General features: G+C 46.0%; 1 protein-coding gene across 1 annotated transcript in view; it reads left to right on the forward strand.

Moving 5' to 3' along the window:
* DRC11 (dynein regulatory complex subunit 11) overlaps nt 1-21,654 on the forward strand; it is a 952,572-nt gene extending 930,918 nt beyond the window's left edge. Inside the window, exons 16-19 of the mRNA XM_085645096.1 lie at nt 6,548-6,634; nt 8,673-8,850; nt 18,888-19,126; nt 20,649-21,654. Of these exons, the coding sequence (XP_085501222.1) occupies nt 6,548-6,634; nt 8,673-8,850; nt 18,888-19,126; nt 20,649-20,816 (672 nt within the window). The 3' untranslated portion in view covers nt 20,817-21,654. The remainder of the gene's footprint in view (nt 1-6,547; nt 6,635-8,672; nt 8,851-18,887; nt 19,127-20,648) is intronic.
* Nucleotides 21,655-22,873: the final 1,219 nt, after the last annotated feature.

Consider the following 22,873-nt stretch of genomic DNA (forward strand, 5'->3'; position numbering starts at 1 on the left):
GAATGTTAACGTCATCACCATCCTCCGACATGATGTGTACCAGGTGGGGCACAAGAAACACTGGGGTGCAGGAGGAGCCATGTAGCTCTGAATGCCCCTCTAGCTATTCTCCAAGCTCTCTGCACTTCCTAGGTCATTCCTGTCCATGTGACAAACAGGCTACCTCGATGACACTGCTGAGCTTCACAAGTATTCTTCATCTATAGATATTCTGTGTAATATGTACACCATTTGCACGCATGTGTGCAAAGAGCCACAGAGACTGCTTCTGGGGTAGTTTCCAATTCAGAGCCAAGAGACCTTTGGTGTAAGTTCGCTCAATAAATTCCCTGTAACATAACATAACATAACAATATTCTTATACAAAGAGGCTGAGGCAATAGAGGATCACACCTAACAAACAGTTCATGCACAGTTGTGTGTATGCAACGCACATTTAAATAAATAAAATAAATAAAAACAAAATAACAGCGGGTTGGTCATCAGAGTTGAGAGCGGTGTAGAAATAGTAAAAGGGGGGATGAGAGACAGGCAGGTGGATGGGAGCTTACGGCAGGCAGGTGGATAGTAGGTTAAAGGAAGGCAAGTGGGTGGGAGGTTAGAAGAGGCAGGTGAATGGGAGACAGGTAGATTGGATAGCAGGTTAGAGGCAGGTGGGTGTGAGATTACAGGAGGCAGCAGGATGGGAGCTTAGACGCAGGCAGGTGAATGAGAGGTTAGATGCAGGCAGGTGGATGGGAGACAGGCAGGTGGATAGCAGGTTAGAGGCAGGTGGATGGGTGTTTAGAGGAGGCAGGTGGATGGGAGCTTAGAGGAGGCAGGTGAATGGGAGGGTAGAGGCAGACAGGTGGATGGGAGCTTAGAGGGAGGCAGGCAGGTGGCGGTTATTGGCAGATGGATGGATCCGACCAGGGCGTGATAGTGGTGGCTACCTTTTAAGTATAATGTCCTGACATACTCAAATGCGTTCAAACTTTCCCAGACAGTGTGGTATATATATTTTTCCTCCACGGAACACTGTTGGAGTCCTTAAGTGGCCGGTGACTGCTCCAAAATACGGGGTGAACTTTTCTCCCACACACCTTTGGCTGCAAGGCCCTGTTTGTGCACAGCGCTATAGTACTTTCGTTTCCCCTTTCCTTGCTTTTCCTGTTCTCAAGTTGGTCAAGGCCTCCCACGCAGCATCTCCTAAGGGTGCTAGGGGCAGGTGACCCTTATCCCCGTTACCCCCTCGTGTCCAGGTCTGTTTGTTGCTGAAGCTGGGAGACCCCATGGTGGGTAGCTGTGCGCCTTATAAATTTACCTACAATACAATACAAAGCTGCTCTGAACAGGCCTCATCCTGGCCTCCTGTCCTCTGAGGTTGGAATGCCTGTCACACACACTGCACCATCTATGGGGTGCCAAGGGGATGTTACCCCCCTTACCCAACCCCCACCCCCCTCCAGTTCCCCTGGTTCAGGACTGTGGTAGGAGCTCAGAGCACACACCTTCCTGGCCTCCTGCCCCCTGAGGTGGAAGCGTTCCTCACACAGGTGTCTGTCCCCTCTCAGTACAGGGCAGTGGCTGGCTGGAGCTCTGAGTAGGCCCCTTCCTGGGCACTCCTTCCGTCTAGCGGGTTCGGCCCTCACACACAGCCCCAACGGACGGGAGCCGAGATCAGGTGCCCACCCCCTCAGTGCACCACGCCCCAGCCCCGAAGGCCCGTCTGCGCCACGGCTTAAAATACGCATTACTGGAGCCCCTACCGCCAGGGGGTGAGGGTGAAAGCCAGGATGCTAGGTCGCCAGACTCCCTTGGCCATGGGGACGTCTAGGCGTGTTGCCTCCGAAGCCTCCACGTGTCCCCAAGTGCACCTGGCCGCTGTGGTGCTGCTCTGCGTGGAACTGAGGAACATTCAGAGCGGGACTCCGACCTTTTACAATGCAAGTGCCGCTTGTTCCGAGGACTCCGGTTAAAACACTCACATAGTCAGATCAAAAAGATTCACCTAAGTGCCATTCAAGCAAAATATTTACATACCGTATGGTGTACGGGAGAAAGTGCTGTACTGAGCATTCTATGAAGCAGGTGTGACTGCCACGTACATAGCATATCTCTGCTGTGAGAGTACCTTCTCACATTGGAATCCCTATATAGGGGTCCAGCGGGCAGGTATTTTCATTAAAACGTGTCTGGTGTAGTGGGTGCACATAGATCATGCTAACATCCATTCCGAGGCTGCACTTTGGATTAGAAAATGTCAGAAAAAGACATTCCCAGCAAAAGCTATTACTTCCTTTTTAGATCGATTTCACAGAGGAACGAATGAAGCAAAGGAGAGGAAAGAGAGGGTAAGAGGCAGTTCTTGGAGACGAGTCACGGTTTTCAGCACGTGAGGAGCTAGACAGAGACAGAAAACAGGAGAGGTCATGACTTACTTCAAGCTGTGGGATCAGGCAGGCCCGGACCTTCTCTCTTGATCTTGCCGATCAGCAGCAGTTTTCCCGCTCATCAAGCAGGGCCTGCAGACAAACACCACTGTGGATGGCTGTCCTTGACCTTAAGCGTGGTTCTTTACAGCGTAAGATAGGTGGCGCAGCACTCGTCATGATGTCATGATAGGGATTTGGTGCTGGTGGCCTAAGATATATAATGAAGAGGCCTGCTCACAAAATTAAAAGATCCATCCATTCTAGTGTCACGGCAAGAACTGGGACAGCGTTACAAAAAAGTCTGGCACCCGCACCACGGCAACAGTACGGCGGGCCAGGTGATGGGGGGGCAGGGGGGGGGGGGCAAGTGCCCCTCCTTGCCATCCCCCCCCAATCCCCCCACCCCGAGGACGCCCATGGCAAGAACAAAAGACAACGGCATAATAACACACTAGCCACATATTTCCTGCCGGTGTGCCCTATAACCCTACTATCATTACTGTACCACTTTGCATTATGTCTTACCTTTTAGATGGACTAATAACATTGCACTGATTTACAATGTAAAAGCCATCAGCTGTTTTTATAATCCTTTTAGATTTTTTTCTTTTTAACCCAACCAAAGTTTTTTAAATGATGAAAGTAATATGTATCACATTTGTAAATGATTTTAGGTAATAATACAATAAAGAATTCGTCATCTGTGCCACCGCACAGTCCACCCTCCCGCCTTTGTGACCTGATGGGAATGTGTCGAGTGTTCCAATGTGTCAGATTTCAGCCCTGCAGTTTGTGTAATAAGGCTAAGCAATGCATATGCATCTCTGTGTCAAGATTAATTGTCAAACCCTCAAGCAACCATAAACAAAATCAGAACGAATTGAAAAGTCATCGGTCGGCCAATCGAATACAAATCTGAAACATATTGTCTGCTACAACTGATACAGTCATAGTTTCATGTTGAGCCCTGTATCTAAGTGGGACAGCTCATATGGGTTTATATGTAGAATAAATATCCCAGGGAAACTATAAAAGTTGGTATTATTATGCCAGCCCCTGCCTCTTAAACTGCTAAACATGCACCTACTTAAAGCCTCCAGGAAACATGTATGAGTGTCTCTCGAACAGATGTGCTGGTTCCCGGCACACATCTTGATGGAGAAATGTGCCAGCAGATTTGAGACCCTTATTGAGTCTATTATTAAATATTGATTTGAATTCATGAAAACTGGCATCAGATTAAGGAATCAAATATGCCAACCATTATGCTAACACCATCAAAAGGATATTGACGGACCCAGACGTCCAGTTCTCTGCTTTGGGGAATCCATCACACAGAAACACAGGCTTAAGTGTTCTGGAGCAGTTCTGGGGTAACCATCAAACCTGGAGTACAAACTACAATATTCCATCAGAGTCAAAGGCTGAACACGTTTCTGAAATGTACACCACCCAAGAATACTGTATGTGTTTTATCACCCGTGTCTGTTCTTATACATTAAAAACGTTTTTAAAAGTTGTGTTTGAACGAATGTTTAACTATGTGGGTGGGGTCATGTTGTTCAAAAGAAAGGTTGTATTACGTGGGAGGGTGAAAGGAAAAGCATTTCACAAGAAAAGCTGAGAGCGTTGTGTTCGCCGTTGGATAGCGGATAGAGGTATGAAAGAACGCATAGCCTATTTTTGTTCAATGCTGTACAGTTTTTTGGAGCTTATTGTGAACCCCCTATGGTGATGTTGACATTGAACCGTAATAATTAAGAGTAAAACGACTTGATAGAGCTTGCTTGGTAGCACATTTTGGAAGTGTTTTGATATGTTTTTAGAGGGAAAGCGCTGTTTATGGTAGGGATAGTATGGTAGACAATTGAGTATAATACTAATAGAAGGTGATTAATATTGATGTTTTGAGATTTGCACAATATGTTTATGGCAATGTTTTGATTTAAACTTTACAGAAAAGAACCCCTGACGAAGGGCGGTAACAGCCCGAAATGCATTGGGTTAAACATTTCGCATCTATTCATGAAATGGGGGATTTTAACATGCTGTGTGAAAGGCGATTGGGCATTAAACACCCATTTGAAAATTGGAATTACCTTGCTCCATAAATTCAACAAAAGAACAACAAAATGAAGATTCAAATGATTAAACATGGTGGAGATTGATTAAATTTCGTTTACAATGATTTCATCATCTTACATGGTGTGATGCATCCTGGGACTGATATTACGAATATCAGCGATTTCGGCGAATGTTCTTATACATTAACATTGACGCTACGTGTTGAAACGAGTCTTTTCACCTACTATCAATCTACATAAGGCCTTAACATGAATGTATATTCAATATGCGTCTACTTTGTTGTGCAGTACATTTTTGGTGAGCCAATTGCCATGTGCGTTCTGATGCTGGCTACTCATAATTACCTTCCCAGCTCTACACTGCGGAGTAAAGATCTTCCTTGCACTCTCTTTGTACAGTGACCTCCAGTCTGCACAATGACCCTGAGGTTCAAAACCAATACAGCCCAGTGCCTCTCATGCTTGAATGAAAGCATGTCTCTGGCAGAATGCTGATGCACGCCTAACCCTGGGCTTAGAGATCCCCAGTCAGATCTGCAGAGCTGTTAGATAAGTCCCCCTGACCTGGCAAGGAGGAGTCGAGAGCTGAAGAGCTGGGAGGCATGCTGCCTTAAGAGACAGCGCACTGAAGACCACCGTGTCTTCACCAGGCATGTGGAAGACACTGCATGGCTCTGCCACGGAGCAGAGGCATTAATATTACGCTGCTTTATTAGAAATATGTGCTATGGGGATAATTCGAATGAAAATGATATACATTGACTTAGCACATAACAAATACGAATTATTGTGAAATGAAAGGATGTGTATATCTACTATTCCGTGACGTCACTGAAACACCTCCTCATCTATACTCCGCAAGATATTCTCTCACAGGTCTCACATATTCCGAACATCACCAACTCCCTGAGTCTTGTCAAAATGAAAGAGTAGGAGGTAACAATACGAGGTTCTTATCTCTGCAGCGAACGTGGGCACCTACCTGTCTCTGGGGGCTCGGAATACTGAAAAAGAGGGGGTTCATGACAAGATCGTCATTGGAGCCGAGGCGTGCACAGTTCTACACGTGATTCGTGCAATCGCCTCAATGTGCAGGGCCCAATGCATTGACTGTGAAACTAAACGTTCTGCAAAATGTGGAATTTCTCTCGACTTAAAACACAAAATCATGTCTCAGAGGCAAGTAAATCTCTTCATTGTCTCTTAGTCAGCCTGACACATAATCCTTCTCTGATTGGCTCATTGATGTTCGAAACAAATGTCACGCTTTGTGTTAAGATCTGAAACGCAGCCTTTTCTTGAAGCTCCCTAGTCAGAAGTGGTAAAAGGAGAGTCCCCGTGAGGCTCTCTGCACGTTGAGAAGGAGAACGAAGGAAAGAATCGATCATGTTTTCTGATTAATGAAAGACCCCGATGTCTGAGCTACTCTCACTCCAGAAACTATGATGAGCCTCCTAAGGCATTTACATCTTTGCTATGCACTTTAAACGTGCAACACTCACTCCCTCATGAGGTGTAAAGCAGTGTTGGAGAGTGCAGTGAGCCGCTTTGCATGTGCTCACATTGCTAGGAAGAGCAGTCATTCTTGCACACGTCACATAGCGCTTAGATAGATGTCATGCCTGCACGAATCCCATGGTGTTTAGATGAGGTGAGTCCTGCATCTGTATCACGTCGTGGAGAGGGGACAACCAGGCAAGGTTCCACCAGCGTCGCCGAGCACAGGCCAGCACAGCATGCATCCTGCACTGTTGCTATGCAACGGCCAATGGGGTTTATGAAGCCTGTAGCCTCCTCTGTAGTTAAGGTGATTCTGTTACTAGATGTCCTCAGGATGGTAGATAACCCCTGGATATCTGGTTTCCCAATCGCTTGATCCAGAATACAGCTCTGCCAATGGTTGTGCCTGAGGGTGGATGGACTCCCCATGAGCCCTTGTGGTTCGTGTATAGTAGATCGCTTGTAAGAAGATGACCCATCACAGAGCTCTCTGATATCCAAAGTCCACCTCTCTCAACCTCGCAAGGACATTGTTTGTGTTTGTTACAGGTCGCCCGACAGCTGCAGCCCTCAGTGGTGTGGATTGGAGATGCCGAAAAGACCTTCTACAAGAAAGTGCCCAAACAGGAGAAGCCGGTGAGGAGCTTTCCTAAAATCTCTTCTTTTTACTCACTTGTGGTGCTGCAAAGTAACAGTGGCTAACTTCACGTCTGAAGAGTGGTTTACATTTACCAGTCATGATCTACTTTTAGTTATAACTGCAATGCCATCTTCATGCAATAAATCTAGCTGAACATATCTGCTGTCCATCACTCGTGCCTGCACAAGGTGTTCCTGAGCAGCATAGCACAGCTGCTCGCGACTCCACTAGAAGACACATGAAACCCCACCCTTCCACAGAGCATCTAGTGATCACCCTTCACATTAGAAAAGGTCTTGTCCTGAAGACAACCCACGCCTGCAGCTTCCATCTCATGATCACCCCCACACAATCTGATGACATCATCTTACCATCCCTCACACCCGCAGAGGGCAGCTCTTTACTGTCCCTCTCCAGGACATTTAAAGACAGCTGCTACAACCACAGCACACATCTGCTGATCACCCCACGCAAGCAGAAAGCATCTTCTGGCCATTCATCAGAGCAGGAGAGGGCACCTAGTTACCAGCTATACCACATACAGATAAGATTGCGTAATCACCCTTGCAGAGAGCAGCTGCTGACCCCTCCTGCACCATAACAGTGCTTGGCTTGGCTGCCCCTCACATCTGCAGAGGACATATGACCACAGCACAACTGAGGAACATTCCCTGACCACTCCCTTCGTTACATATCTAGACCACCCGGTCATGTGTTCTAAACACCACTCAAAGTTATTATTTTTTGGAAATACACCATCAGATGAGATCCCCTTAGCATCCCTCACATGTAAAAATTCATTTTTGACAGTGACAAAACTTCAGAGTGCATCTCTGAACACTACAAATCTATACAACACTCGAAAGACCTCATTTTAATGTGAGAATACCAAAGGTCAGATCTATGATTCCAGCAGGAATCCCGCACCAAAAACTGGCAATTACAACTTTTGTCCCCAGAATGGGAAATAACTACACTGACCCACTAAGGAACACCAAGTGCTTTTCTATAGGCTTTCCTTGATTCCAGTGACAAATCCGCTGACATTTTCCACCTGCTCAGAGCAGGCTCAAGATGTCAGTGGGAGGGAAGAGGCATCGACTTCGCGAGCCGGTGGGCAGTGGGGCAGGGCGGACCACGGCAGTGTTAAGGTTGGCCAGCACAGTTCAGGATTACCAAATAGGCAAAGTAGGCACCGGTCTATGGGCCCCACTCCTTTTAGGGGCCCACAACAACAGATCAAAATAATATTGATTTGATCTTAAGAAAAAATTACAATAAAGCTTTCTTAAATATTGTTTCCAAAAGATAGAAAAAAAGAATCAACTCAAAGAAAAGAAAACTTTACATTAAAGACTCTATAGAGAAAATACTGTTTTAATATAATGTACCCATTAAAAACTTATAGTACATAAACCAGAGACATCAGATTCACATAACAGTTTGTCTCTTTAAAGCTTATATTCTGGCAGCTGTCAGTTTGTAAAAAAATCAGGTGCAGTGGGTATTAGGAGATAATTTGCGAGGGGTGGGGTGAAATTCAGACTGCTTAGGTGCCTCCACGGGATTTAATCTGGCACTGGTTCTGGCTGTGTGCCTGCCCGCCTGCCCTTCTCCTTTCCTTGCAGAGGTTTCACTGGGAGAGGTTCTTCACCCAGTAAAACCAGGCTGGTGTGTCTGTTTCAAGAATTTTTGGGTGTGGAGGTGCAGGGTTAGCTGTAGTGTCCCTGGATGGGATACCACAACGGGTGGCATGCAGAACTTGAATCCTTCTCACATTGAACGATGGTGATCTCTGATAGAACAAACTATGATCAAATAGTGCCGATAATTGATATGATACTTCACGATACTAGAAAGTTATAACTACTTTAAAATATTTAACTGCGATATTCTTTCTGTACATCAATGTATATTGCTTTTATTACCAAAATATCAAATAAAAAGTCCAAAATATAAAAGAGTCTCCTTTCTCACGCCTGTTGTGTGACCATTTAGCGGCTTCTTCATGCATCTTCTTTATTTCCCTTAAAGTTGGATCCAAAGCGACTGAAGAAAAACCTCCCCAAGATCCTGAAATCCCTGAAAGCCGAGGACCGGGTCCTGATAGTGGGAACCACGGAGCGCCCCTTTGATGCCGACATCAAGTCATTCTGCAAGATCTACAAGAAGGTGATCCTGATCCCCAGGCCAGACTACGCTTCACGGTTAGGTAAGTGGAGGCTGCCCCGTGCTGGGATAAAATGGCTTAAAAAGCACATATATGAAGACTCCACAGCTTGGAAGTTTGTTACAGGGGTTGAAAATATTTATTTTCAAACTTTTCAGTTTAGGTCAGCAGGGAAAATATTGATCTAGCCACAGTTTGGTTGCCTCTCGTGCCTCAGTGCTTTGTGACTGCTTACTTGTCAAGTGTTCAATGACACCAAACTACTGAGTATTGGCAGTCACTACTGTATCTGGCCTGTGCAAGTAAAATTAAAGATTAAATATACATTAGCAATGCAGCATAGGCAGCAACTGCACACTCACGATAAGACTCTGTATCGTTACATGGACAAAAGATACATGTTCTATCCTCATGGGCTGTCACATAGGCAGGCAAAAGAAAAAATGTCTATTTTCATTAGTTGCAATCCATCCGATTTAAAACAAATAAAGAATTATACAGAAGGAAACTGCAATAAAAAAACTATGGGCAGATTTACTAACAAGTTACGCAACACAGCAAAGCAACTTGCTGCGATGTGTTTCGTGATGGGGAGAGAGCAGGAATGCACCATATCTACTAAGATATGGTGCATTCCTAGTCTCACCTTGTGCTAGCGCACTGAGTGCAGACCAGCTCTAAGGCAGGCATCCTTGCGCCATGGTGAAAGGGTGCCTGCGTTACAGGCAGGATTGTTTCTGTGCAGAAAGGGACACCTCCCTACACAAAAACAATCCTCTGAGGATTTTTCCTCTTACGGTGTGTGCTGCAGACTGCAACAGGCTTAGAAAGTGGAAAGAAACCAACATATTACTCCTCGTTACGCCTCACCTGGGAAGGCATTGGGTTTTGGACACAGTTCCAGGTTTTCTAGTGTTACGCCAAAGCATGGGTGGATGCATGGGAACACCCATGCTCCACCCATGGGACACCTTCAAAGATCAGAGTAACACAAAGCAGCGACTTGCGCTTCCTTGAGTTACTTTATATCGAACAAACTCCCTCACGACCTCTATTTCTTTAACAATTAGCAAGCATCTAGTATGAGCTAGGCACTGTAGTATACAAAGTTTGACACTTCAGTAGTATAATTCATTTATCATAGTTTTTTTTATTCAAAATTAGTTATATCAAAATACGTATAATTTTTTTTCTCCAGTTTTTTATAAAACAATAAAGACATACATTTTAATTTAAGTATAATCTTTTTTAACATAGTTACACACTACCAACACATGGTAGACTGAATATAACATGCTACTCCAGCCCCCTGAATAAAAATAGTGAAAACCGACTCACAAACTCACTCAATCACAACCACACGCATTCATACATTATTCAAAATCAATAATCATATTTGGATCATGGGGAGACTTTAGAACTGCTTAGTCTCTGCAACCCTGTCGGATACGCTGCTATAACAGGGTTTGTCCAGAAGGCCGACACACGTTTCAGTGGGTTAGAAACAGTTGGAAACCACCTTCCTCAGGACAATACCAAATAGAGTTGTTTGTTACAACCAACCAAGGGGTACAGAGGGAATACTTATGCGCCTGGAATCTGTAACAAGCATTTACAATGCAATGGTCTCGGCATTGTTAAAGTTAGAGCTATTGGCATTGCTCATGACATTCTTTTTGTTTATGTTTTTGTTTTTAAAACATTTAAAGAAACGGCATTGTTATTTACAATGTTAATAGCTTAATCACTCTCAAATGCGAGACCTATTGCATTTGCACCCACACACAGAGCCACACACCCAGAGCCACCCACACAGAGCCACTCACATAGAGCAACCCACACACAAATAGAGCCACCCACAGAGCCACCTACACACACACAGAGTTACCCACACACAGACAGACCCACCACGCATAGTGCCACCTACAAAAAAAGCCACACACAGAGCCACACACACAGAGCCACCCACACAAACACAGACCCTCCCCCACACACACAGAGCCACCCACACACAGAGCCACCCACACACACACACATAGCCACCCCCCCACACACAGAGCTACCCCACACACACAGAGCCACCCCCACACAGAGCCACCCCCACACACACATAGAGCCACACAGTAACCTCAAAATTTGACACATATTTACTTTTTGCTGGATCAACTGGGGTCGTTTTACACCTTCTATCCATCTGTAAAAGACTTTTATGAGGTCGTAAAGAGCAATTTAACGACTAGGAAGGTTCAAAAGAAAAAAAATAAGGAGCCGGGATAGCAATCAGATCCGACAGCGATTAGATCAAAGCCAATTTGAGATGGGGGTGTTAAGCGTGGTAACAGTGGCAAGGCTTCCACCCTGAAACAGGAAACTAAAAAATGCAAAGAGTGCGCACAGCACCCCTCCCCCTGCGGGGAAGCCATGTGTGTTTCAGGTTACAGCGTTATGCAAGTGTACACGGACATGCAGCAAGAGTACCTGGGTGCAAATGTTGTTTTTGCGAGGAGTCAGGTCACCGAAAGCAGACATGCAGCATTGTCAAAATACACTCGTGAATGAAAAGGAAAACGATGTACTCTGCTGTTGCAATTAGAACACAACAGCTCAAGGAGGACTGCAGACATCACACACAGGGCAGCACAACAGCAATGTGATGTTCCCAGCTACTCCCATCATAAATAAGGCACACCAAGATATCCGCTACCTGGTGAGACACCAACTACACTGAGGGTTTACCAGTGATAACCAGCCCGAGCAGCATGGTAAACAAACCCCTTTCACCTCTAGTACGTAATATTGCCCTGACGAAAATGTTGACTGAAATGTGTCCAGCTGTGCATACCCCCTTCCCCTGACAGCATGCACTGATGGTCCTATCCAGGAAATTATAAGAAATGGCAAGATACGTTCCCGTGATGGAGCCCGAATGGAGAACAAGAACGATGCAGCAGGATCGCAAGAGGTGCCACTTGCGTTTCTGGTGTCAATAAGCACTGTCAACAAGGCGGGGTAGCAGCCACATTTGAAGGGAGCTTAGGGGTTACACGCTGTGGTTGGTTCCTTGCAGTTTGGCCTTGGGTCTGCCACCAAGGAGCATCGCCCCAGTGTCTTAGGCTTCTGGTGTCGGGGCATACATGTTACACGTGCAGCTAAAGCAAGATGGCGGGAATGTAAAAGTGTACGGTGTTTCGATTTGAAAGCTGTGATCACTCTTCGCATTCTATAATGGGAACACAGTGCGCTAGTGGGAGGGAAGCGAAAGCTGCACTGGAAAAACTATACCTGGGGAAAGCTTGGGCCCTGGAAGCAACACTTCCTTTCATATTTTGGATGTTCAGTTTAAGTGTGGAAATGTTGTGGCAGAAGATCATTTAGAACGGTGTTTAACCTGAAGAGAAGTCCACAACACAAGGAATGGGTCGATTCTGACACTATGCACATGTTCATAACATAGCCACGTCGTGTTTTGGTGTGCTAAAGCAATACATGGGTGGGGGGACGGTTGTAAAGCTTTGGCGATGGCCTACTGAAAGCATCGGGGTAGGCGGGGCTTCAGCGCAAGCAATGGTATTTGTCCTAAAAAGGGGGCGAGGGGTCAGTGCTTCGAGTGTTGATATCAAACGTCCTCTTACTTGGTGAACGAACACATCAACAGGGTCGTCCAGGGGGCTGCCTTGGCGACTGTTCATGGAGATGAAACCGAAGCCCATGCGCACGTTGAACCACTTGCAATGACCGGTGCCTCGCAGCACGGCTCATGGGTCCTGCTCCTCCGGCTCTACCTCCTCCGAGGAGGACGACTCCCCCGCCAGCCTCCCGGGCTCCCGCTCCTCTCTGCCGGCACCTCCTCCTACAGGGGAAAAGACGAGGTGGTCAGCAACCGGGCGCACATGGGCAGTTGGGGCCCCAGGAAAAACGCCCCCCCCAGCACACAACGGCATAGACTAAGTCTCCATTTCTCAGTATTCTCTTAACCATTATAACCAACATTTCACTACTGAGCCCCCGTACTTTAAAGCGCTGTGCGGGTGCGGGAGATAGCAAATATGCAAAGTCAATTGAATTGAATCTACACCTCAAGAGAGGATAGCGATGACGCGATTGTACAAGTGTTGCTACAGCACGATGAAGGGATCAAGGGGCTGAAATGCGGTGTTTGGTTGTCCGCCCCAGTGTGCAGCCAAGTCCAGTCTGCAGCAAAAACTAGGGCAGGTGTACGCACACATTACTCCCACATCTCTCATCTTTCAATGGGGTCGCATTTGGGGCAACACGCGCACATAGAACCTTTTTTTAATGCTGCTTGCACCTCCGAGGGTGGACTGAGCAGGTATGTAGTCTTAGGCATCACATGCGTAGTTAAGACGCAGATGTAAACAAAATATCCCAGGGAATCGTAGAAGGGGAAGAATCAAAATGCACCTTCGGCCATGTTGGCAGCCGGGCTTGCTGCTCGGAAGCGGTGGTGTGCGCGGTTCCCCTCGCCACTCAGCCTCGCATCCCGCCTGCTCTGAGCGCCCCCGGGCAGAGCTCGCATGCTCTGAGGCGCTGCCCCTGCTCTGGGCTCGGCTGCCTGCGGCTGCCTCCCTCCCCCGGCTCCCGGCCCCTGAGCACACATGACTCGCCCAAGTACACGCTTCCTCGCTGCTAATTTTGTGTCGGGTCTTGGAAGGGGCTGTCAGGGAGAGGGAATGGTGGCGGGTAGTGGGGGGTGAGCCAGACAGCCCGCCCCGGCCGGGGTTGGATGAGATGAGGGGAAGGCACCAGGACGCGACGCCACATGTAAACACACTCCGCTGCCGCCCTCAGTGTAGGCGCACGTGTAGCCTGGACCGCCATCCACCGCGCAAAAACGGAAGCGCGCTCGCTGCTTTGTTGATTCTTTAGGTCAGTGTTTACACTGCTGCGTCTTGTCACCTCGGTGCTAGCTTCGTTTGCTATGCCCGTCCGATCGCAATGAAGCACAGTTATTTTATTAATAAAATGGTTCAGTAGCTGTCACGAGCATCACAAGTGCTTTGTGTACAATGGGGCCGATGCACGTGTGCGCATCTGCTGCACAGCCTGCAATCTTTGGGCATTTCAAAAAAGGGATTTCACACCAAGCAGTAGAATCTGGTGCATCCACTGGATTTGCAGTGCACACAGAAACGGAAGTTGTAACAAGCACACCACTTCCTTTCTCCGAGGTGAAGCAGAAATGCCTCGGAGAAAGGCAGCAGCATTTTCGGATTCGGGGCGTGTTTTCGGATTCGGGGGCGTGTTTTTCTTTTTCTCTCCTCTTGCCATTGGCTGGAGGAGAGAAAAACACGCCCAGCGAAAAGTAACGAAAAAACGCGCCCCCGAATCCGAAAAGGACGGGGCTTGTTTTGCGAGACAAGCCTCTTCTCCAATGGCTGGCCAGCATTTAAGAGGCCAGCCAATGGAGAAGAGGAGAGAAGAGGGGCGGGTTCAAGCCCCTCTTCTCCAAGTCATTAAATCTCGCGAGCGAGACCTAAAAATGCAGACTCACTTGGGTTCGAGCACTACACATAGGTGCTAATATTTTCTAATTGCTCTCATTTCTGTGTGTTAATAATACATGACATTGAATTCAGATAACCTAAGCGGCTTCCACAATGAATTTCAAAAGGCTTCGTGTTTCAAAAAGGGTCGTCCTGACACGGTGCCGGGACGACACTATGTGAGACACGAAGCCTTTTGAAATTCATTGCGGAAGCTGCTCCGGTCAGCTTCTGTCTTGAAAGTCTCGGGGTGATTCGTCAAGTGGGGGCTAAGAAAAAAGGGGGGTCCCAAAACGCGTTTTCCCCATGTTAATTTCCATAGGAAAGTTTAGAGAAAGCTACAGCCCGAACTGCTGAACGGAATTACACCAAATTTGGCAAACAGGTAGATCTTGGTTCAGAAAGAGCCCTTTTTTAAAATGGTGTAAATCCGTTTAATAGTTCCTAAGAAATTATAAAAAGAAAGTTTTGATATCTGAGCACCGAGGAGGGTTCACGAACTCTCCCGGGCACGAGCTACACTCTGATTGGCTGCCAACACTCCAAACCAGGAAGTGTTGGCAGCCATCTTGTGCCTCGGTCGAACCGAGTCACAAGAAAGCAGTAAAACAAAAATGCCATGCCCCTTTTTACACTACTCTGCAAACGCGGCTTCTGGTGCACTGGTGGTGGGGTGATGAGGTCCTCTTGTGCCTGAGGACCTCAGGACACAAGTGGATTTCATCCTCTGAGCAGCAGTGTGCCAGAAGCCCTGTTTGAAGTGTGGTGGAAAAAGCGGCATGTCCTCAGAACACCTCTCTGCAACACAGCTCTGTGGCGCTTACTGGAGGTACCTGGTGGGCTACTTGGCTACTGGGGACCTTCAGCATTCAAGGGTACTTAACAGAGATGTTATAGTTAGAAATTAGCATTTAAAAAACCTTAGAAATTCACTGAAAAAACCATAGGTTTCAGGGACATTATAGTTAGTTGGACATTTCACTCGTACAAAACCATAGAAATTCCGCCGTTATAGTTAGTTCAGGTAACTATAACTCGCGCCCCCACAATGCACTGCTGATGACGTCACATATTACATCCTTCATAACATGGTCAGTGACATCACTGATGACATCACTGATGACATCTCAAATGACATCACCGATTACATCACTGATGACATCATCCACGTGAAAATCTGATGCACCTCCTCACACTCGAATATAACCTTTGATACACCAATGTAAAATACAGACTACCATTTTCGAATCCATCAACACACCTACACCAGTTACTACATAAGCACTCATTGATTCCTAGGTCTACACAAACATCCTCTCATTCACCCATACAATCACTCATACATGCAGTCACTCATCAATACAACACTATCAAATACACTCATACACCTATACAGACACTCACACACTGCCACTCATCCAGAGTTACCCACACACCTAGTCAGTCATGCAAAGAAGCAATCACTCTTCCATTTACTGACCTATAAAGTTATACACACAACACATCACTTATTCAAACAGAAACAAATGCATACTTAGGGCCATATGTAGGTGGCCTAACATTTACCACTTCATAAATACCGAATTTTACCGATTCGGTATTTATGAAGTGGTAAATGCTATGTAGGTAATCCATCGGTAATATTTACCGATTCAGAATGGGTCAGTATTTTAGAATCGGTATTTACCGATTTGGTAATGGTAACTGGCTTCCCATTGATTCCTATGCTTTATTGACAATTAGTGATTGACATTGAACTCAATTTTCCAAATGCATTATGATTATATTGCTAACATAGAACATGTTGTGATATTGTTTTGCTTTAGTGACTTGGTCTTAATATTTTATTCATGACCCATGTTATGCTGTTGTATCTCTTTGATTGCGCATTATTTTCGCTTTCATTAACAACATGCCAAGATGGCACCTGTACTTACAACATAGTAACATTGTATTAATTCAGTCCTACTTTTATGTCAGCCTTTTGAGGCAGTATGTAAATAAGGAAAACAAGACTGCCGCCATACCGTGAAAAAGCTATCAAGTGAAACGCGTTGGTGAGGCGTGACACAGCCCAATAAATCCTTTTCTACGAATCCTGAGAGTCCTGGAATTTCTTTCGGAATTGCGAAGGTGTGCGTGTGGAATATATGGGTAACGGAGCCCGTCCGGGACCGCCACGTGAGAAGCTCCAGACTTCCGTATCTTAGCGTTTGGATATATATATATATATATATATATATATTACCTACTGGCGGTCGCCAGTAGGTAGTTATAGTTAGGACCACGTTTCCATAGGAAATCCGCAACATTCTATTTTGAATAACTTTGGCGCCGGTTGACGAATCCTTGCGAATTTTTAAAAATAGGTGGGGCGCTACGCTCCGCTCCTACCCTGAAAGTCTCGGGGGGATTCGTCAAGCGGGGGCTGAGATAAAAGGGGGGTCCCAAAACGCGTTTTTCCCATGCATTTTTCCATAGGACCTTTAGACACAGCTACAGCCCGAACGGCTGAACAGAATTACTTGAAATTTAGCAGAGAGGTAGTCCTCAGGTCAAGGAAGTGCCTTTTGTAGGTTTGGTGTAAATCTGTTCAGTAGATTCAGAGAAAATAGCCTTTAAATCAATATATATATCTGAGCCAGCGTACGGTGCGCTTACGGTGCGCTTACCGTACGCGTACGGTGGCGTGCGCGAGCGCGATTTTGATTGGCTGTTAGATCTTAGTAAACATTCGAATCGGTCGAAACCAGGAAGCGGCGGCCGCCATTTTCTCTCTCGCTCTCTGAGTTGGGCAGCAAAAACGATGCCAAAAAATGTCTAAAGAGGCAGTTTCTTGAGATCCTAACCACCCAGCATTGATATAGGGGTCCCCAAACAACCCCCAAGCCCAAATAAATATTTTTCTTTTTTTTCGGAAAATCGACGATTACGCTTACCGTACGCGTACGGTAAAAATTTTTTTAAAAAACATTTATCCACAGCCTCCCCACCACGTGTGCAAATGGTGCCCGAAGGGCACCATTTGTGCATGGCTTATTACAGATAAGAAATAAACAAAGAATAAATTTCACAAAGATGCGCATAATATGTCACCCATGTGCGCACGGTGCGCGAAGCGCATCGTGCGTACATGGCCCATCCCGCATAACGTGGGCACGCGGTGCGCGCAGCGCACCACGTGTCCACCGTGCGTGCACGGCACTAACTGCGTAAAGTGGGCGCGTGGTGCGCGAAGCGCACCGCGTGCTCACTGTGCGCGCACGGTGCGCGAAGCACACTGTGCGTGCACGGAACGAACTGCGTTAACTGGGCGCGCACGCCACGAATGGCGTAAAGTAACAGCATTTAAAAAACCGTACAAATTCACTGAAAAAACCATAGGTTTCACACACGTTATAGTTAGGAATTAGCATTTAAAAAACCTTGCAAATTCACTGAAAAAAACATAGGTTTCACACATGTTATAGTTAGCTGTACATTTCACTCGTAAAAAACCAATGAAATTCCCCCGTTATAGTTAGTGCAGGCAACTATAACTCACGCGACCGCAATCTTCTGCTGATGACATATGTGTCTTTATGAAAAAAATATATTTGTAATATATGTATAGCTAAAATTTAATGGAAGAAGACATGGGCAAATAAGTGTCTAAATACAGTATTAGCATCAGCAGAGGATTGCGGTCGCGTGAGTTATAGTTGCCTGCACTAACTATAACGGGGGAATTTCATTGGTTTTTTACGAGTGAAATGTACAGCTAACTATGACATGTGTGAAACCTATGGTTTTTTCAGTGAATTTGCAAGGTTTTTTAAATGCTAATTCCTAACTATAACGTGTGTGAAACCTATGGTTTTTTCAGTGAATATATATATACATATACACTCTGAGTTTCCTTTTGTAATAAAGCTTCACATTACAATCATCACACACTGCCATGAATGCTGTCTCATTCTAAAAGGAACTGGGGAAATATATTTCTATATCTATCAAGGTACATCTTTTGATTTGTATGCACTCTGGGTGCTCTCTTTAACTAGCTGCTGCTTTCTTTAAGAGCAGTGTGTAAAGAGTAACATGAATTTGTATGAACAATGAAGCGAATCATTTAGTAACTATATTTTCCATCATTCTTGAATTTCAATAAATATGTAAGGAAGTTGTGCATGTTGCTGACAAAAGCCTTTCCGCAGTGCATCAGTTGGGGACATTACTAATGCCTGGGCAAAAGTGTAACCTCATTAGTATCAGTTTTATACATGAATACACCAAACAACAGTTGAAAGATGGATGATTAACAGTGTCTGCCACTGAGCTGTTCCACATCTGCCAGAAACCAGTGTTTTGTAATTAGAAAATTATTCCTCAAGTGGTGGATTATGTGGCAAGTGCATCAAATCCATAATTATGTGGAAAGCTACTGCCGGAGAATTGCACCATTCTAATTGTATTTTGCTTTTATCTAACATATAAATAGATACTTTTATATTTCGTACCTGACTGATGGCAGTGATCCATGAATGCTCACTTGCTTTTCCTCTTTATTCCTCTCTCTTCCTCTGCGGATGGCAGTGCTGTGGAAACACCTCATTCTGCAGCATGGAGGCTCCATCAGCAGCTCCCTGAACCTCAGCTGCCTGGCAAAGATCACTGATGGCTTCACACCAGGACACATGGTGCAGGCAGCACAGAATGTGCTCAGTGAGCGGCGCATCCGACACCTCGTCAAGAAGCCCCTGACAGCCAGTGAGTTCATCCCCTACCTGGCCAGGCAGGAGCCTGTGTATCAGGAGGAGGAGGAAGCGTTGAAGGTGAGAGATGGATGGTGGGCGGGGCATGGGGCTATCTGACTCTATACTCAATTGAAGACGGTCCTGCTTTTCCACACCCTCTGTCACTGTCAGTCAATAGAGTCGAGGGCTTTTCCCAGTATATGTCACTAACACTGAAGGTCTATTATTTCCATCCTCTTCGTCTGCACGTGCCCTGTCAATGGAAATTACGAAGTGGCTCCCTCCTCTTCGTTCTAAGAATTCCTCTCGCTGGAGGTGAAGCCTTTCTCTGGCCTCTGCATCCTCTCAGTATGTTCCACTAGAAGTAGAGGCCTCCAGATCTCCCCCTCTTCCAGTCCTAGGGCCTGTACTCTGGCTGCAGAGGTGTCCCCCTCCTCTTCACTCTGCCCAATGCCTGCGGCTGGAGATGATAGTCTCTCTATGTGCTGTGTATTTCTCTCTCTCTCTCTCTCTCTCTCTCACTTCCCCCTCTCTCTCTCTATTTCTCTCTCTCTTTCTCTCTCTTTCCATTTCTATCTCTCACTCTCATCCCTCTCTCTCTCTCATTCTCTCCCACCATCTCTCTCTCTCTCTCTCGCTCATCCCTCTCTCTTTCTTTGTATCTATTCACATAATACAGAATGCTGAAGGCACGTCATTGTCTTCACAGTCCTTCAGTGCATGATGGATTGCCCATCTTCTCATACTCCCCGAGTGCTTGCCTCTGCCTCTGTCTCACTCTTTCTCTCTCTCCATCCTGGACCTAATATTCCCACAATGGTAGGTTATCTTGGAGCATGTCCCTCTCTTCATGTTATCAGAGCAATTCATTAGAGCTGAAGCGTTGACTCCCCTCCTCATCCTCTCCAGTCCCTAAATGGGTGCCCCTTCCACCGCATCCCTCCCAGTGCTGGTCGTAGGAGAGGAAGGCCTATCACTCTCAACCCCCACTAGTGGACTGGAGGTGAAGGCATATCACACTCTTTTCCTTTTTCTGCTTTTCGCTGGAGATGATGGCCTTCCTCCTCCTCTTCCTCCAATGCCAGTGAAGGAAAGTTGAAAGCATGTAATTTGTAATTTTGTAGAAGTATATAGTGCGGCGTATCACCCGTGAAGGTATCCCGGCGCTGTCCATGGGCACGGGGGCATTAGGTGATTTGCCCAGAATCATGGGATGGTGAGCCGATGCTGAGACCGGATCCCCAGCTCCTGAATCTGCAGCTCTGGCCCTTGCACCACATCCTCTCCCCCCTCTGGGCCCAACTCCCCACCCATATATTTTATATGTAGGAGAAAGCCCCCTTGTATGACAGTGTACATCGTTCAATAGGGAGGGCTTGCCTACCTCCGACTCCTCATCCTGCCCAAATGCCAGTCACTGAGAGGTGAAAACCACCCACCACCTCCTTATCCAGTCTCATCGCCTGTTTCTCAGAATCTTTGCCTCATCCCATCTCTCTGATTGTTTCTGTGTTCTCTGGGCGTTTTACTTGTAATACCAAACGAGGCCTTGCCTGTACCATGTTAATCAGTGTAAGGTGTTGTGCTGTTGTTGTTGCAGGCGTGGTATGCAAAGACTCCCCTTGGCAAAAAGCGAGCCAAAGCGCTAAGGGAACAAGAGGAGGGCACGGAGCAAGGAAAAGGCAAGAAGAAGGGGAAGGACAGTGGAGGTAAAAAAGGCAAGAAAGGAGGGAAGAAAGGAAAGAAAGGCAAGAAGAAGAAGAAGTAACCAGACACGATGTTTACCATTGCGGAGTCTTCCACCAACAAGAGATCATCTCCTCCCCATCCTGGGCTGAATGGATCCCTGCAGACCTGTGAGGCTAGTGAGGTCTAAGACCCTCAAGAAGAATGTGAGATGATGTCTATTGTGAAAGAAGCACTCTAGAGGCCGTGGCCAGTTGACCATTGGCGCGGCACCACCTTCATCAGAAGTGCTCATTGGCCAACAAGTGGGGTCATTAAGAAAGACTCCAGATGATGCCTCCAAATATGACCAATCCTTCTGAGAAATCGATAAACCTTAGATCAGCGTTTATGCCTAATTGGTTCGACAAAACGTACCTAGTCTGGAACCACACACGCCAGATCACACTTGGTGTATCAAAGCATCCTGGGATTCTAGATCATTCTTTCCCATTTACAGCAATAATCTTGCGCAGAAAAATATAAATGTTTATATTAATTGTTTGCCCAAACATTGAATTGATATGACGCTTCCTTTTTCATAACTTCAAATCGCTATCAATTATCAGGAGAAGAAATCATTGCTGTGTATTGGGAAGATTTCCTATTGGACCACACCCAGCATTGCTGATTTAGCCAGGTCATGGTGCAGCTGTGCGGTACTTCATTAACTGATGATGTCTACACCTAAATGACATCGCCAAAATGAACAGAAATCACAACCCCCAAAGAACTAAATTAAGTCAGATTTCCAAGTATAGATCTTGAATTCTGAAGGCACTCACCTTTTACTTCAATAAACTGTATGATGTGGAACGTGTGATTGGGTTACTGCAAAATAAAATGAAGGCTTTGCCAAAAATATATTAGTAACAAATCAGACCAACAGACTGGTCTAATTTTATTTTTTTCTTCATTTTTGTATTGCATTGTAGTTGTATTTATAAAGTGCTTCCTATGCCTGATGAAGTATTGAAGTTCTTTATGGTAGTTAGCACACTACTCTGTAGCCCAAAGTTAGTAGTTAATCCAGTGATTATTTATTTTTGTAAATGTTTTGATTATTGGGTTAGTCTTGAGCTCTGAGGAAACTAAAATATTTACTCCAGTTTCTAGAGATGGATTTGGTTAAAGTTTTCCAAAGGGTCCTGGCTTGGCAGTTCAAAGTTCATGGCTGTCTCAGTCGGTCCCTTGTGCCCCAGTATGCTGTTGCCACCTTTGCAATACTTCATGGATTGAGTTGCTTCAAATCACTCTCTTATGTTTGGAATGGTTCAGGGGTGTGAATTCTAGGCCAAAAGTGGGATGTATCTGGAGATTCCGTGATCAACGTTCTGCAAGATACCAGGATGTCCAGTCACTGTGGTTAAGTTTCAGAGGCACCGTCAAATGGCAATTCTTTAATAACCAGTAGAAGGAGCAAAAGTGCTCTTCAAGAAAGTGGGCTAACAACTTGCTTCAACCAAGCCAGGACTCTGCACCACATACAGAACACTTCAGAAGGAGGGGCAGAAAAGTGCAAAAATGCTGCAGAGTGGCAGAGGTCACAAAGGTGAGATTTGATGATATAAGTTGGATAATTTTGAGAGACTTCTCTCTTTCACTCAATGAAATAGCCGGTGGTTGCTCCCTGGGAACATGGACAGTGCCAGATCCAACACAAAAAGGTCAGTGTGCCCCTTAGGAAGCAGATCTGGATATTCTCTGTCCCAAAAGCCAATAGTAACACAATATTTGAAGATGGAAGGGTGGGCAGTCATGTCTTTGCAAAGAGAGGCATCTTTCTATGCCTGCCTTTTATAGGCCTATGACTTTTCTACCTCACTGTGAAGAAGCCGGACCTAACCTAGGGCTTTTTGCTTTTCGAGACTAGAGCCTGGGTTCCTTGGCGCCCCCAAAATTGCTCTGGCACATATGAACAGTAGGTAGGCTGTCAAACGAAAAGTGACATAGGGCCTTATTTTGAGTTTGGCAGTCACATGGACCACCCAACCCGTGGTTGGGCTACCGCCCCACTGGTGGTCCGACTGCCCTATAACAAGTGGGTTGGCAGTCTTGCAGCAGTCTGAGGCCCCTAATATGCTGGCGGTGCTGCTGCGG

Source organism: Triturus cristatus, chromosome 3_1, assembly GCF_964204655.1.
Source record: "Triturus cristatus chromosome 3_1, aTriCri1.1, whole genome shotgun sequence".
Classification (NCBI taxonomy): domain Eukaryota; kingdom Metazoa; phylum Chordata; class Amphibia; order Caudata; family Salamandridae; genus Triturus; species Triturus cristatus.